This window comes from Bactrocera latifrons, unplaced genomic scaffold (assembly GCF_001853355.1).
Source record: "Bactrocera latifrons isolate USDA-ARS-PBARC rearing strain unplaced genomic scaffold, ASM185335v1 scaffold_15, whole genome shotgun sequence".
In the NCBI taxonomy this organism is placed as follows: Eukaryota; Metazoa; Arthropoda; class Insecta; order Diptera; family Tephritidae; genus Bactrocera; species Bactrocera latifrons.
The window spans coordinates 1-14,549 of record NW_017534963.1 but is presented as its reverse complement, the minus strand read 5'-3'; the positions used below and the strand labels follow the sequence as shown (position 1 = coordinate 14,549).

General features: G+C 33.8%; 3 protein-coding genes across 3 annotated transcripts; 2 read left to right on the top strand and 1 right to left on the bottom strand.

Moving 5' to 3' along the window:
- The first annotated feature begins 365 nt into the window (after positions 1–365).
- Positions 366–5,209, top strand: LOC108965901 (bleomycin hydrolase). The gene is made up of 8 exons (XM_018928579.1): positions 366–573; positions 3,289–3,476; positions 3,543–3,788; positions 3,856–3,993; positions 4,060–4,308; positions 4,373–4,599; positions 4,671–4,791; positions 4,857–5,209. Exons 1-8 carry the CDS (start codon positions 570–572, stop codon positions 5,067–5,069), a joined length of 1,386 nt encoding a protein of 461 aa, XP_018784124.1. The 5' UTR covers positions 366–569; the 3' UTR covers positions 5,070–5,209.
- A 219-nt stretch (positions 5,210–5,428) lies between these two features.
- On the bottom strand, positions 5,429–6,561 carry LOC108965904 (uncharacterized protein F58A4.6-like). The gene is made up of 3 exons (XM_018928581.1): positions 6,139–6,561; positions 5,954–6,068; positions 5,429–5,894 (listed from the first exon to the last, which is right to left on the bottom strand). Exons 1-3 carry the CDS (start codon positions 6,489–6,491, stop codon positions 5,625–5,627), a joined length of 738 nt encoding a protein of 245 aa, XP_018784126.1. The 5' UTR covers positions 6,492–6,561; the 3' UTR covers positions 5,429–5,624.
- Positions 6,562–10,869: 4,308 nt separating this feature from the next.
- On the top strand, positions 10,870–14,508 carry LOC108965859. The gene is made up of 4 exons (XM_018928527.1): positions 10,870–11,030; positions 13,684–13,797; positions 13,874–14,122; positions 14,193–14,508. Exons 1-4 carry the CDS (start codon positions 10,973–10,975, stop codon positions 14,411–14,413), a joined length of 642 nt encoding a protein of 213 aa, XP_018784072.1. The 5' UTR covers positions 10,870–10,972; the 3' UTR covers positions 14,414–14,508.
- The last annotated feature ends 41 nt before the right edge of the window (positions 14,509–14,549 follow it).

Genomic DNA, 14,549 nt, shown 5'->3' with positions numbered 1-14,549 from the left:
ACCACTGAACTCGAACAGTTGATATTAAAATAAATATATATGTATATAAATTTATCTTAAAAATCCTAAACAAGAAATCTAAAACACCAATAAATTTATATTAGATCAAAAATGTAATTTGATACAATCTGGGAATTTGAAATGAAATCTTTTTTTTTTGTTTGGTTTTTTATGAAAACTGTATAATAATCTAAATATAATTCAGTAACTTATATACATTACTAAAATAAAAACTTATTTAAGTTAAACCAAAAATTTTAAATAATTATAAACTAATAATTATTTCCCCTCTCTCCGGGAAAATTTTGTAAAATGCACTACTGGCGCGGGCGCTGTTGTCAAAGTGTATATATTTTGGTGTTTCTTTGGTCATTGTTCTGTCGTTTTCGGTCGCGCAACTCATTTTGTTGTTGACTTGCTTATCGTGGAAGTAAAAGTGATTTATTTCTTTTTATTTGTATTCCCCGTTTTGGTGTTAGCCCGAAAATTATTAAGCTAAAAGTGCATTTACCGTTGTAACATATTTCATTTACTAAGTTAAACGTTTTATATCCCAACAAAAAAGGAGAATGTGTAAGTAAATTTGTGTGCTATTAATTAAGCACATTATGAAATCATACACACACGTAAGCCTCAGCAAAGGGAAAAGAAAGGCGTACATACATATAATAAAAATAATAATATCCTTTCATTTTGGTTAACAAGTAAACAGCCATGAAAATGAAAGTAGCAATGCTGGATATTGAAAGTAAAATTTCTCTGAAATTTCGCGAAGTGAATTGCTGTTTTTACTTTGCTTCCGTTGTATTTTGCGGCCGCATTTCATTACTTTCTTTACTTACATATGTGTATGTGTGCTTTATTAATTTTTTTCCATTCTGCGTAGCGCTTTGCTTAGATGACTGCAAGACGATGACATCCTCAAAAGCAGCAGCGGGTTTGATAGTGTTGGTGTCGTGTAGTGAAGAGCCAATTTCAGCCAGCTTCGCGACGCCAACTGGCTCTGGCTCTTTGTTCAACAGCCACACCCCCCGCTTGCTCTGGCACTATGTAGAAATTCATTCCCAACTGACTGGGGTGCAACCACATTCATTCACTATACACATGAACATACATAATATGTATACAACACACGTTCATGTGTTTTCGGAACCCTTTGTTTACTCACTTTTGTTTTTATATTTTGTCTTGCTGCCGATCACGGATAGCTGTACGATCACGGTTTAGAAGCACTCTACTGCCCGATTTCGCAGTATTTTTAATGGTTTTGTGTTTTTGTCTGTTGCCGTGCTTTCCTGATATTGACGTGCAAATCAAAAAACTGGTTTTCATTTGTAACGGTTGCACTCGGCGGCAATATATAAGTATACACATGTCGAATCTCTACCGGCAGCTGTGGTGGAAACGACAATTGAAACACATTTTTGGTGCTGGTATTTACAATCAATACATCGCAATCTTGTCGCCACCAGCGTAAAATATTTGTTTTTTTTTTTTTTGTTAAGCTTTGGTCATTAATTCGTAGTAGGTGATTGCATCTGTTATTTCAACGTCTTGTTGTCAAAATGAACTATTGATAAAAAACTGTGTCCAACTGATCGATTGGTATGCAACGCCCCACGCTCCAATATTCTATACTATAATTTTTGCATATTAAGTCTGTGCAATACCTTTCGATTATTTACTTATTGTTAAAGTCACAATATTGTGTTTGTATTATTTGTCATTCATATGCCTCAGCTGCTGACTTGTTTATCGCTGTTTGTATATATTGGCGTTTATTTATGCATTTTAGAAACACTTCATTTAAAATCTACGCAAAACTTCGTTAGATTATTATTTTGCAATTTATTATTTACACAAGTTAATGCGGAAAATTGTCTTTAGTATTAACCGAGCGTGGGTTTTTTGTTTAAAGAGCGACGATTTTGTGAGCAATGTTAATTGGCGGTGCTAAAGTCATCCCACAAAGCATTTTAAAATCTCATCATACAATTTATGACTAAAGTATTTTTCAGTCAGTATATTTGTCTAAGCCATGTGCATATACATACATATGTATATACAAGCTTATATAAAATTAAAACTGAGTTTATGGTTGAAGAGTGTATTAGAAAATATTTAAATTATGTATTAAGAAAGTAAAAAAACCCGAACGAAATTTATATGTCTACATTGTATAAATTTGGAAAAGGGTATAATATTTAATTATTTGCCACGAAATTTGTAAAACCCAGAAGAATAACATCGGAGACCTTTAAAAATATGGAGTTCGAGTTCTTTTCTTATTATCCTAATTCTTTGGTTAAAAAGTCGTTAGCTTCTCCTTGTGTGCATACAAATTAAATATTTAGATTTTTCTCCTTTTTACCGATATACACAAAGTGCAGTTAAGATAAGATTGTATAAATTGTTTATGGCAACATTTTTATCAACCATTTACAAACATGACTTATATAATTTTTTTCTACTACAGACTTGTTTTATCAGCCATCTGTAATCTCTGTGTACTTTATATAAAGTTGTATAGATAATAATTAGCTACAGTATAGCTTTAATTGCAATATATGAAATTAAATTAAAACAATAGCATATATAATGTTAATTGCAACGCTAATACGCCCACCTATCAGGCATACATACATTGCCAAAGCATCGAAATAAGTCATAACCACACAGTCTTAACTGTAGTCACATTTTTGCTCCATGATGGCAAAAGCGAAATGACCTTGGGACTTTAAAATTCAAAAATGTGTGCCACAATTTCTTGTTTTAGAAGTTTATTGACCTCCAACTGCACATTGGCAAGAAAAAAGTCAAGAGAGAAATAATTAAAGAAACTGAACATAAGCTGCACAAATAAAAAACATATGATTCTGAATGTTTTGTGTATACGTACATACATACATCATATGAATCATATACTATGCAAGTTTCATGTACATAAATTATGGCAAACACAACCAAAATTTTAACTCTTTTACAATTTTTGTACGCTAATCACTCAAACAAAGCCAATTAGACATTTAATCTTTAAAATCTATATATTTTTGGTTTATTTTTATATTCCATTCCTTTATGCATGAAAATGTGTTTGCCATCATGGCTTGGCGATTGTATGCGTTCGCCATTTGTCGGGTGGGTTGGTCTCAGTTGCACTACGTTTTGCCTCTACGATACGGCGTCAACAACTGTCAAACCGTTTACCGACCATATTTACTTACAAATACAAACTATTGGGCATTACTCGTGCAAAATACTCAACTACTGCCGCAACTTTATTTCCAGCCAACATCAACACCACTACCAGCAATCCAAATGCGATTACACCTCAGAAACTGGACAAATGGCGTAAGGACTTCTACAGCGAACCGAAGAACATTCTTGCACAGAATGTCTGCTCGCGAGTGGATCCATTTGATGTGTGCTTGTCGCGCAAATCCCTCGAAACTACTAATCATATATTTACTTACAAGGTAAGCGAAAGAAGTAAATTCGTGGTTTTCTCAGTAACTTCCAATGCTATTAATTTTTTGTTTCAGGTGGAGAGCGAAGGCAAACCTATTACCAATCAAAAGAGTTCCGGCCGATGTTGGCTTTTTGCTGCGCTAAATTGCATACGCCTGCCATTTATGAAAAGTTTAAATATAGATGAATTTGAATTTTCTCAGGGTTACCTATTTTATTGGGACAAAATTGAGCGTTGCAATTATTTTCTCAATAATATTGTGAAGACAGCTCAGCGCCAAGAAGTGGTTGACGGCCGTTTAGTTTCATTTTTATTAAATGTAATTATTTACTGTTATATTTATGATTGTATTGAATTTAATTCGCTATTTGTTTTTGTTGTATCAGGATCCAACCTCAGATGGCGGCCAATGGGATATGTTAGTTAATTTAATAACCAAACATGGTTTAATGCCAAAGAAATGCTTTCCAGAGACATACAGTTGTGAGGCAAGCATGCGCATGAATGCCATATTGAAGAGCAAGGTGAATATATTATGAAAACAATGTGTGCAAGAAACAGTTGAATCAATTTGACATTTTGTCTTTTAGCTACGTGAATATGCCAAAGTCTTACGAGATCTTTTGGCTAAAAATCCTAGCGCGGAAGAGGTTACTCAAAAGATTGATGAAATGATGGCTAGTATCTACAAAATAGTTGGTATCTGTTTGGGCATTCCATCAGAACGCTTCACCTGGGAGTATTATGACAAATCCAAAGCTTATAAATCCATTGGGCCAGTGACGCCGTTGGAGTTCTACGAAAACTATGTTAAAAATGTATTTAATGTGGAACATAAGGTAATTTTATTTTCGTTTGTTAATGATTTTAAAGTCAGTAATTGGATTTGATTTGATTCGACAGGTATGTTTAGTAAATGATCCACGCCCATCCAGTTTTTACGACCAAACATACACAGTGGATTGCCTTGGCAATGTGGTGGGTGGCCGCCCAGTGCTTTATAATAATCAACCGGTTGAGAAGCTACTGCAGCTGGTAGCTGAAAGCTTAAAAGCCGGTGAGGCCGTTTGGTTTGGTTGTGAAGTCAGTAAACGCTTTGCATCAAAGCAGGGCATTGAGGATTTGGATGTGTTAGTACCGAAATTTTAAAAAATATAACATTTCGCATTAATACATATATTATATTTTCTTCTCTTAACAGACATGACTTTAAACTAGTCTTTGATGTTGATATTCAAACGCCTTTGTCGAAGGCCGATCGCCTAATTTTTGGAGAATCAGCCATGACCCATGCCATGTTATTCACTGCAGTCTCCCTAGATGTGAGTTTAAAATGCTTTTCCTATATGTATTTAATATATAATAATTTGTCTGGTTTTCTCTTTAGGAAAATGGTGAAGTAAAGAAATTGCGAGTTGAAAACTCGTGGGGTGAGGACCGTGGTGAAAAGGGTTATCTGGTTATGACCGCTGAATGGTTTAAGGAATTCGGTTTCGAAGTTGTGATTGACAAGTCATTCGTACCACCCGAAATTCTTAAAGTTTTTGACATGGAACCAATTGTGCTTCCTGCTTGGGACCCAATGGGCACCCTAGCTTAATAAACATACACCTGAAAAAATGCGTAATACTTTTATACATATATATATTATACATAAATACATAAATATATATTGAATAGTTTGTGTACATTCGTCAAACAATGCAAAATAAATAACTACGGATTAAATATAAATCAAAATATCGTGCATTATAGCTATTAGAGAATTTGGGAAATTTTTACTTAAATTCATAAAAAATGGAAAGTCTAAAACCGGATATAAAACAGCGTAATTCCGGTCATCGAAATTATAAAAAAATAGAGTCGCATTATTCTGCGGAAGATTTATGAGTTATCCGCTACAACTGACCAACATTAATCCCCGCAACTCTTTCTACATCTGGGAGTAAAACTAAAATATAAATTTTGTACAAATATTGAATAAAAGTACAGAACTATTTTCCACTTTATTGTTGCCATTTTACATACAAGCTTTAGGAGAATTCAAGTATTCAATCAACTTAATGTGATTCTTTTTACTGAACTCAATACTAAAGCAACAGTGACATTTTTGTACACTATTGAAATATAAATTTTTCACTAAAACGGCGTTCGTCTAGTTTTTCTTACTCTTTAAGCGCAATCCGTATTCGTATTGCAGCCGTAGCCATATACCATGACACATTTTTACTAAACGACCGTCGAACTCCTTTTGCTTTCTGGCGAATTTGTATTGTTCACGTATAATATATTTAGCTTTTCTTAGTTGACCAGTTTGTATAAGTGATATGCTATAATATAATTTGCACCTGGCTTGTAGGAATGGATCGCCAAGTCTTAGACCAATATTGAATTGACGTAAAGATATTTTACCGGCAACCTCCGCCTAGTAAATATAGAGCATGTTTGAATATAAATAATTGTGAATTATTACGGAAAACGTACACATTTGCTAAACTGTTCTCCAAGAGCAGAGTAACCGCCACCAAGTGTAGATAACCAGGACATTAGATATTCCACTTCGATATGCTCCCACAGTGTGTGTGACAACATACGATTCCTATTTTCCAATTACACATTAATGTACTTAATTGAGAAATAAAACGTTATAATGCAAACAACTTGCTCACCATTTGTAGTCAATTACTTCTTTGGTTGGTGGTCTTAATTGCAACCAAAATATATCAATACCACGCATTGCTGGATTCGTGTTTAACTGTAGGCGTAGTTGTGTCAATTGTTGCAGCTCCCGTAAGAGGTAGAATGCATTGATGCCATCAATCTCGATATATAAGCGTTTCAATATACGTTGATTTTTATCATTAGATGCTGTGTCAGTACTTGTGATGTGATTATTTGCTCGCAAGGATATTACGCGGTCCCAAAGCAATTTTCTTGGCAGTACTTTCACATTATTATTTGTATCAATTTCTTTAAATTCCTGGTGTTTCGACAAATCACTGATACATAATAGAAATGTCATTTTGTTATTTTCGTGTTTAATTCAAATTTTTTTTTGGTTAACACTAATGAAGCAGCAGACTGAATCGGCAAATTTGTTAGTTTTCTCACCATGTAAACAATTAAATTCGAACAGCTGTTGGCAAGTGTCACTTTGTGGAAGGTGGTGAAAAAATGTAGATTTTACCACATTCAGCGGAAACGCAGAAAATGTCGGTATCTTTGAAAATTTTTAGCAAACTTGAAAAAATGTATTTAAAGTAAAAAGTGGATCGCAACATTAAGGTAGTCAGTTTACGGGACTAACTTCCGAATCTAAATAAAGTCGGAAGGGGAAATTACTGTCAAAATTCCTCATGTCCATATTTTTTTATAAATAAATATTCGGTGTTGAAAGCGCGTTAAGAAGTAAAGTTAGTTGCAGAAAACCAAGAAATTGCATTTTTCTGAAAAAATTCTTATCGCGCGTTGTTGAATGCTAGTACTTATTAATGAAATAATGAGTTTTGCATTTCTTTTGTACATACTAATTTAAGACTTTAAGTGAGAATTTAATTTAAAGTTGCTACTTTATTTAGGGATGTCGCGTCGGCGTTAACGCTAAACGAGCCGCTCAGAGCTTTTGTTTAGGTATACCATTTATAGTACTTAAGAACTCCTATATAATCGATCATAAGACCCTCACAAACTAACTAACTTTCATCAAAAATATCTAAATTATTCAATATTTTTCAATGAAATTACTAATTAACTAATTGGTAACCGAGTTAGCTTTGCGAGGACACGTTCTATACCCCATGAAAATCAGTCAATATCTTATTTAACACTTTCCAATATTAGAAACATAGCATCTGATCAAATTTAACCCGGATCGACAAAAAAAAAAACCAATATTTAAACGTATTTTAATATATATCTTTGATATCGTTTTTAAAGCAGGCTCCGTAGCCAATACAATCATGCTAGCTCCCAATTTAATTTTCTATACACTTCTTATAAGTCTCGATTGAAATGGCTTGCAGTGGCTTCAGCGAACACCACGAAAATGAGCTGCCTTTATCCCGCGATGTCTGAATCTTGTATACCCCGTGCGATACCAAACGTGTTTCAGACAGAGCGACTGCCTAACGTGCGGGTTCTTCAACCTGCTGCTGGAGAAAATAATTCTAACTGCACTTAAGGGGATATTCTGGTTTAGAAGCCCGAATTTTAGGTACTTTTTTTCACGCGATAAAAAAAAACCAAAAATCGGCTATAACCGCGTAAGAGGTGTCTACTCTCAGAAGAAGAATAAGATTTCTTGCTGCTTCTGCATATTTTCTTCTTGTGTATATTGGACAAAAAATGTACTATAAATCGTTTAAAAACTAGAATCAGCTAAGTTAAAGTATTCTATAGAATAAGTTTTAATATAAAGCAGTACTTGAAATATTTGCGAGAAAGAAGTATACTAATATTATATTATTAAGGATTAGCGACAGTGAAAACTATGTAATGAAGACCCTCTTAACTTTTCGAATTGGCACAAAATATCGAAATCGATACAGGTAGAAATTGCAGATTAGATTCCGTTTTTATTACTTCAAATTCTATGGATTGCTTTGTATAAAAGTATATATATAAATATATATATATAAATATATATACATAAATATATATATTATTGCATATTTGCTTTAGATAGGATAAACAAATAAAACACTTCCAAGTTTACTTTCGCACAGATGACGCGATATTTGGACAGTTTATCGGTTATTATAAGTTCCTAGCATTCAATGACGAATGCGAAATTAACAAGTGCCAAGGTAATGGCAAGTGTTCAATCACATTTAAAGAAATGTTAGGAGAAACCATAAGAATAAAAAATATTATTGTTTATTTAATTCTTAGAATTAAATTATAAATAATGAAATATAAATGATGAGTATTTTAATAGTCGAATACTCAATAATTATGCGAAAAAAATTAAAATATTACATTTAACAAGAATTTCTAGGTCAGTTGTCAGCATCTCACTTCGGGGAAGTTATTTGGTATAGTTTATTCAGTTAATTATATTTAGACAAGTGAATAGAAGAACACCCAACATACTTGCTTTGGTATTCACCAGGACTGCTAGGAGCTGTTTGTTTGAAAGTTCTGTCATACGATTTTTACCTTGAAGTCGAACGACTTTGCTTGGAATACTGAGTGTTCCGATGGAACATTGGCTACGGAATCTTTGAAACAGTTGCAAAAGTGTTTTGGGGAGGCTACTTTGTCACGAATATGAATATTTGAATGGTACAAAAAAAAATTATAATAACATCGAAAAAGTTATAGAACAGTACTTGGAAAACAACCCGTTGGCATCAGATCTATATCTGTTCTGAACTGATAACATCGACTATCTAATCAACACTTTTTGGTGAATATTTCGGGTAAAATTTGTGTGTCAATACTAAATTCGTACCAAAAGGCCAGAATCTTTTGCAAAACCTACGTCGAGTAGATGCTGCAGAAGAGATGCTTGATAATAAAGCGCATCATTGTTGATCACGAGACGTGGGTTTATGAATGATCTGATGATTAGTTCGACTGAAAATGGGTTCCACGGAGCGGCAGTTTGAGGGTCAAGAAAAATCCCCCGGAGCCAAATCTGGTGAATACAGTGGTTGATCGATGGTATTCATTGCGTTTTTGGCATTAAATTCGTTCACAATCGTAATCTTTTTGAAGAAAAAACTCATTTGAACGGGTTCGCGAGAGATGTTTTTATTTATTTATTTATTATTATTATTTATTATTGAAATATTATTTACCCCAAGAATTTAAATTACAATTTCCGTGCACTTTTTTGTCACATTCTTTAAGTATAGAAAATAGAACTGAAAAATAGAAAAAATAGAAACAGAAAAGACGAAAATCATTATATTGGTTAGAGAGGGCTAAGTTTTTGATCCGATACATATGTGAATGTGTTAGCTGTCTAGTCTAAATGCAAATTAGCTACCCACAATGATGTAATGAGAATGATAACACTAGACTAGTTTCAAATCGATCATGTAGTTTATGGAAATTCTATCTAAAAGTGAGCGGTATACATTATTATTTAGTCGAAAAGACCGAAACCCATGTCATCGTCTTTCTCGGACTCCGACTCCTCCTTTTTGGCTTCTTCCTTCTTTTCGGCATAAGCAGACCACCAAGGATCCAATTTAGCCAGTAAGCGAGTCACCAATTTTCAATAAAATATATTGGGTTTGTAACTATATTCGTGAAATTTGCGTAGTAAACAATTTTTTTTACTCAAATATGTCGAACTTTGGGCCCGGTAGAGTGTTTTTGCGGCGAGTTCTTTGCCATTACTTTAATATGTAGAAAAGATTAGCCGAAAGTCATTTTATATTTGTGAAAGGTTAGAGCGAGCATGTTTTAGCTGATAAAATTTGGCTTGGAAGCCGAAGTTCTGGGCGGCCACAAAACTTTGAAGATAAGAAACTGGAAGCATGAGCTCAAGCCAAGAGACTTTAAAAACCGATTTACCATGTCAGAAATGCTACAAAAAGAATTCCTTTATGCATTAGATTGTGACTGGTGGATTGATCAATTGCGACAATTTCAAACGCAAAACATCTTATAAGAAACTTGTCGAACCAAATGAAAGGCAAAGGCGATTATAATCCATGACCCGAAGGTAATAGTTTGTATTTGGTGGGATCAGAAGAGCGTGCTTGATTATGAGCTTCTAGAACCCGCAAAAACTCATCAAATCGAAGCGAGCGATTGCCGGAAAACGACCGGAATTTACGCAATTTTACACAATGCAATAATTTTTCACCGTGAAAATGGACGTCCTCATTTCCGGTTAAAAACTATTTTGAAACAGCGGCTAAGAAATTTTTTAATAACGCTATGCTCCAGTAAAGTTGTAGACACATTTATTTTTTATGAAAGCTTTCGACGGTATTGGTTATTGAAGAACGCTAGAAAATGAACGTTTCAGTTTATACAACATTTAAAAACTTTGTTAAATATATGGAACCCTCTATTAACTATTTGATTTTGCTTCATTTTATCGCCGTTGGTCGAATTATTTCAAACCGCAGACACAATTATTTCTTATTTGTTGATATAAATGCTACAAAAAGAAGAAGTAGAAGTTATAAACCAACATTGCAACCCTTCTAAAAAAGACAAATAATTTGTAATGTATATGTGACACAGTTATGAAGCTTTTTCGAAACACCACAACACCATACATAAAATGTATATTTTTTTTACACAGAAATACGCAACAAATGGAGTGAGTAAGTTATCTTTATCTTTACTACCTTCTTATCGCAGCCAAAGAACTGATAAAGAGGACATGTACAGTTACATATTAGCAGGTGCTGATAACTACTTCGACTGCTGACATTCAGTTACCGATTTTAGTCTAACGAGTAAGGAAGCATTTGGTGGAATTACGATTTCGAATTATTATTATAATTATTAAACTAAATTGAAAGTTATTTATAAAAAATGAAGTACTACGTGTTGGTGATAGCAGCTGTGGCCTATTTGGCATATGTGCATGGTGGTAAATTGATGTTAATATATGGGTTGATATAAATGTACATTTATATGCTGTTATATATGCATATAAACATGCAATGAAAATGGTAGTGAAGTGAAATTATTTTTCAAACTGCAATTTTGGAGACCAGAATTATGAATTATACAGATATTGAGTTTGTATTTTGAAAATTAATTATTATTATTTTTTTTAAATAAAATAGTGACTAAGTAAGCAAACTAAAGTGACATAACTTCCAAATTTAAAAATGTGTACTTACTTATAGAGCTAATCTTATCTGTGACTTCTATATCGAATCTATGTGTACAATGTTCAATACCATACATCACATACTAATGCCCATGTAGAGCAAATAACATACATATATAAACATTTTCCTATACATTGTGTATGTATGTATTTATGTATACGTTTAGGTAAATAGTTTTTTTCATTCGGACAAACAGCTTAAAAAGTTAATTAGACAAATTGTGTTTTAAGTACCAAACTCAACAGGCTTTAGGGTTCACTTTTTTGTATTTTTCGGACTTAAAATACTTAGTAATGAAACAGAAGCGATCGAATGGAAAAGAATGCAAAGTTATAAAAACGAGAAAAGGTTTTATTGAAAACAAAAAAAAAAAAACAAAAGAAATGGAGCAAATGTTTTAAACTGGTAACAGAGCTTAAGTGATCACCTTTTTATATACAGCTGCGAGCACTGAAATAGTAGTGGATTATGTAATATGTCAAACAATTTTAACATAAATTTAAATGTAAAAGTGGATGATATTTTCCAGGTTATGTTTATTACTAAAAATATTTAGATTTAAATATGTGCAAGATATGTTTGTTTACAAAGATGTGTTTATGTATGAAAATTGTTGGGAGCAGTAAAATAGTAGTAAAGTACTAATTTTTTTTTTAATTGGCATGGCCATGATTTTTGATAACAGCAATACATCGCTTATCAAGAGAATCTACGAGACTCTGGCATCTTTTCAGTGGTATGCTTTGCCATGATTGCTGCACTACGGTCCACAAGTTGTTCTTGGTTTTGGGTTTATCATTCCACACGGCTTTCTTGACGTCTGCCCAACGGTTTTCAATAGGATTGAGGCCAGGGGATTGAGCTGGCCTATCCATGACCTCAATTCCATTGACCCGAAACCACTCCTCTGCCACCCTTTTGGTGTGCTTCGGGTCATTATCCTGCTGAAATATCCTTCTCAGCGGTATGTCCTCTTCAGCATATGGTATCATAATATACTCCATTATATCCACGTATGTGTATCGGTCCATTATACCAGTAATCTTGTGATTTGGGCCTAGACCGGGCTTTCATACAGCCCAAACCATGATACTCGAATCGCCATGCTTCAAAGTTTTTGGGCTGAATCTGGTGTCGTACTCTGTACTAGGGGAGCATCTTAGATACTGACGGCTTTGACCGCTATTTATATAAGAAACTTTGCATGCTAAACGACGACATATTTAAAAAAGTTGCTAAAAATCATGCCTTGCAGGGATATTATTTCACATTATATATGTTTACTTTAGCCATAAATTCAATAGTTTTGTTTTTTGGCTCACTTTAATGCTGAGCTACGCATGAGAAAGTTCAGAAAATTTGTGGCATTAAAAAGCAATATGTATAGCACCGCTATTCCTGATAACAATCAAAAGCGACAAATCGATAGCCACACCTATAAGCTTTTTGCCCTGCAAAGCGCATTTTTAACCACAAATGCACGTGCTTTGTAGTGTTAGTTACTTTTATTAGTAATACAATCACTGGTAGTTAGTAAAACTCAGTCCCTGAAACAATCGGCAAACTGAGATAAAACAGCGCTTATCTTAACTAGATATGAGTAGTACAACGCAAAATGTTCGTTTGCATTAGCATTAGGTCATTTCCGGAATGATAAAAAAATTGACAAATAATTGCATTAATATATTTACAAATGAACTTTGAAACTATTACGTAATGAAATTCTGTAAACATGGAACATGTTCCAAATTAAATGAGCTTAAAAGAGGTTATTTTCAAAAATGTATTCTTCGTTTTGCTACTTGTAAGGATTTTTTACTTTGTGTAATTGCCCCCAAAACTTTTAAGGCGTTCTTCTTGAAACCTTGTTTTCAAAGTCGGTGAGAAATTTATTTAATAGTGTTTTGGAGTTGAGATAATTTTAAACAGAATTTCGTGAACAAAAAACATATTTTTTGGACTTGCAAGTGCATATAATCCTTAAGGGGTTGCATGGGTTTCCTCCGGTAAAAACAGCCTTTTTTCAACAGTTATTTCTCATATAAAAAATGAAATATTTTATTCGAATGTTTTATTGTTACAAACATATATCTACTATTAATAAAGAAATTTTGAGAAAAAAATATTTTAAAACTCGGCCATTGAGACGCCGTTTCCAGTGATTCCTCTACCCGTGTTGGCAAGATAACTCCTTACAAGATCATCTAAAGAGTTTTACTTAAAAACTTAACTAAGAACATGGAGGGAGGAAAAAATCTGAAAATTGGATTTTTAGCATACATTTTTACAAATGACAGACAATGAAAAAATTCGATTTTTTAAAACCCGTAAACCCATGTAACCCCTTAAGTTAATATCATTTATGCCAACCGTATTAAATCTATTTTTCATCAATTTATTTTTTAGATGCCTGCGTGCAGTGTAACTCTGCTACCGACCCAAAATGTGCAACAGATCCCGAAAATTATTTGGCTAAAACTTGCGCTGTGAACACATCCATTTGCTATACGCGAGTACTCAGTGAGTTGCCATAGAACTTTTTAATTTTTTTAAATGTTAGCAAATTATTATCATCTTTATTTTTTCCACCATTCAGACGGTAACACGATACGTGGCTGCGCTTCTGAGTTGGACAACGCCACCGCGGTTGCTTGCCATAATGAGTTGCAGTGCTTGATTTGCTCCTTTGCTGAAGGTTGCAATCGTCTCGTTTTCCCGCAGAGTCGCTCTCAGTGTCTGCAATGCACGGGTAATTCGACTAGCGACTGTGCTACAAATGTCTATGCCAGACCCACCGTATGCCCGACTTACAAATTGGGCGACAAATGCTACGTTAGAAACGATGGTATGTTATTTGTTTTCATAGTCCATAAGAAATTGAATTATTGATATATAATACATTTTACTTTCTTCAGGTAAGAACAAAACAAATTCCTTCCAACGCGGTTGCCTGTCCTCCGCTCAAGCTAACAAACTCTGCGTGGATGAAACGAACTGTTTCACCTGCGAAGGTGTCGGCTGTAACTTCATTTCCGCCAATAGCACCCAAATCCCCGTTGCCCGCGATGGTGCCGCTTTCATTAGCTCTTCCATTATTGTAATTGGCGCTGCTTTGGCCATGTTACATTGGGCTTAATTTTCCATCAACCAATGTAAAATATTAAAACTACTTAAAATTGTTTATTCATCTTTTTTTATGAAGTAAAATCGTGTACTTTTTATCGCCGGAAATTTCGTGTTTTTGTATGCAAATGCGTATTTTTTTTTTTTTT

What these genes read in the sequence shown, in the direction of transcription:
- LOC108965901 (XM_018928579.1), top strand. An exon ending in TAGTTTCATTTTTATTAAAT is followed by an intron (nt 3,789 to 3,855) that starts GTAATTATTTAC and finishes TTGTTGTATCAG; the next exon opens with GATCCAACCTCAGATGGCGG. An exon ending in TATTTAATGTGGAACATAAG is followed by an intron (nt 4,309 to 4,372) that starts GTAATTTTATTT and finishes TTGATTCGACAG; the next exon opens with GTATGTTTAGTAAATGATCC.
- LOC108965904 (XM_018928581.1), bottom strand. Translation starts at nt 6,491, where the DNA reads ATGACATTTCTATTATGTATCAGTGATTTGTCGAAACACCAGGAATTT. An exon ending in GAAGTAATTGACTACAAATG is followed by an intron (nt 6,069 to 6,138) that starts GTGAGCAAGTTG and finishes ATTGGAAAATAG; the next exon opens with GAATCGTATGTTGTCACACA. An exon ending in GAGAACAGTTTAGCAAATGT is followed by an intron (nt 5,895 to 5,953) that starts GTACGTTTTCCG and finishes TATATTTACTAG; the next exon opens with GCGGAGGTTGCCGGTAAAAT.
- LOC108965859 (XM_018928527.1), top strand. Translation starts at nt 10,973, where the DNA reads ATGAAGTACTACGTGTTGGTGATAGCAGCTGTGGCCTATTTGGCATAT. An exon ending in TTTGGCATATGTGCATGGTG is followed by an intron (nt 11,031 to 13,683) that starts GTAAATTGATGT and finishes TTTATTTTTTAG; the next exon opens with ATGCCTGCGTGCAGTGTAAC. An exon ending in TTGCTATACGCGAGTACTCA is followed by an intron (nt 13,798 to 13,873) that starts GTGAGTTGCCAT and finishes TCCACCATTCAG; the next exon opens with ACGGTAACACGATACGTGGC.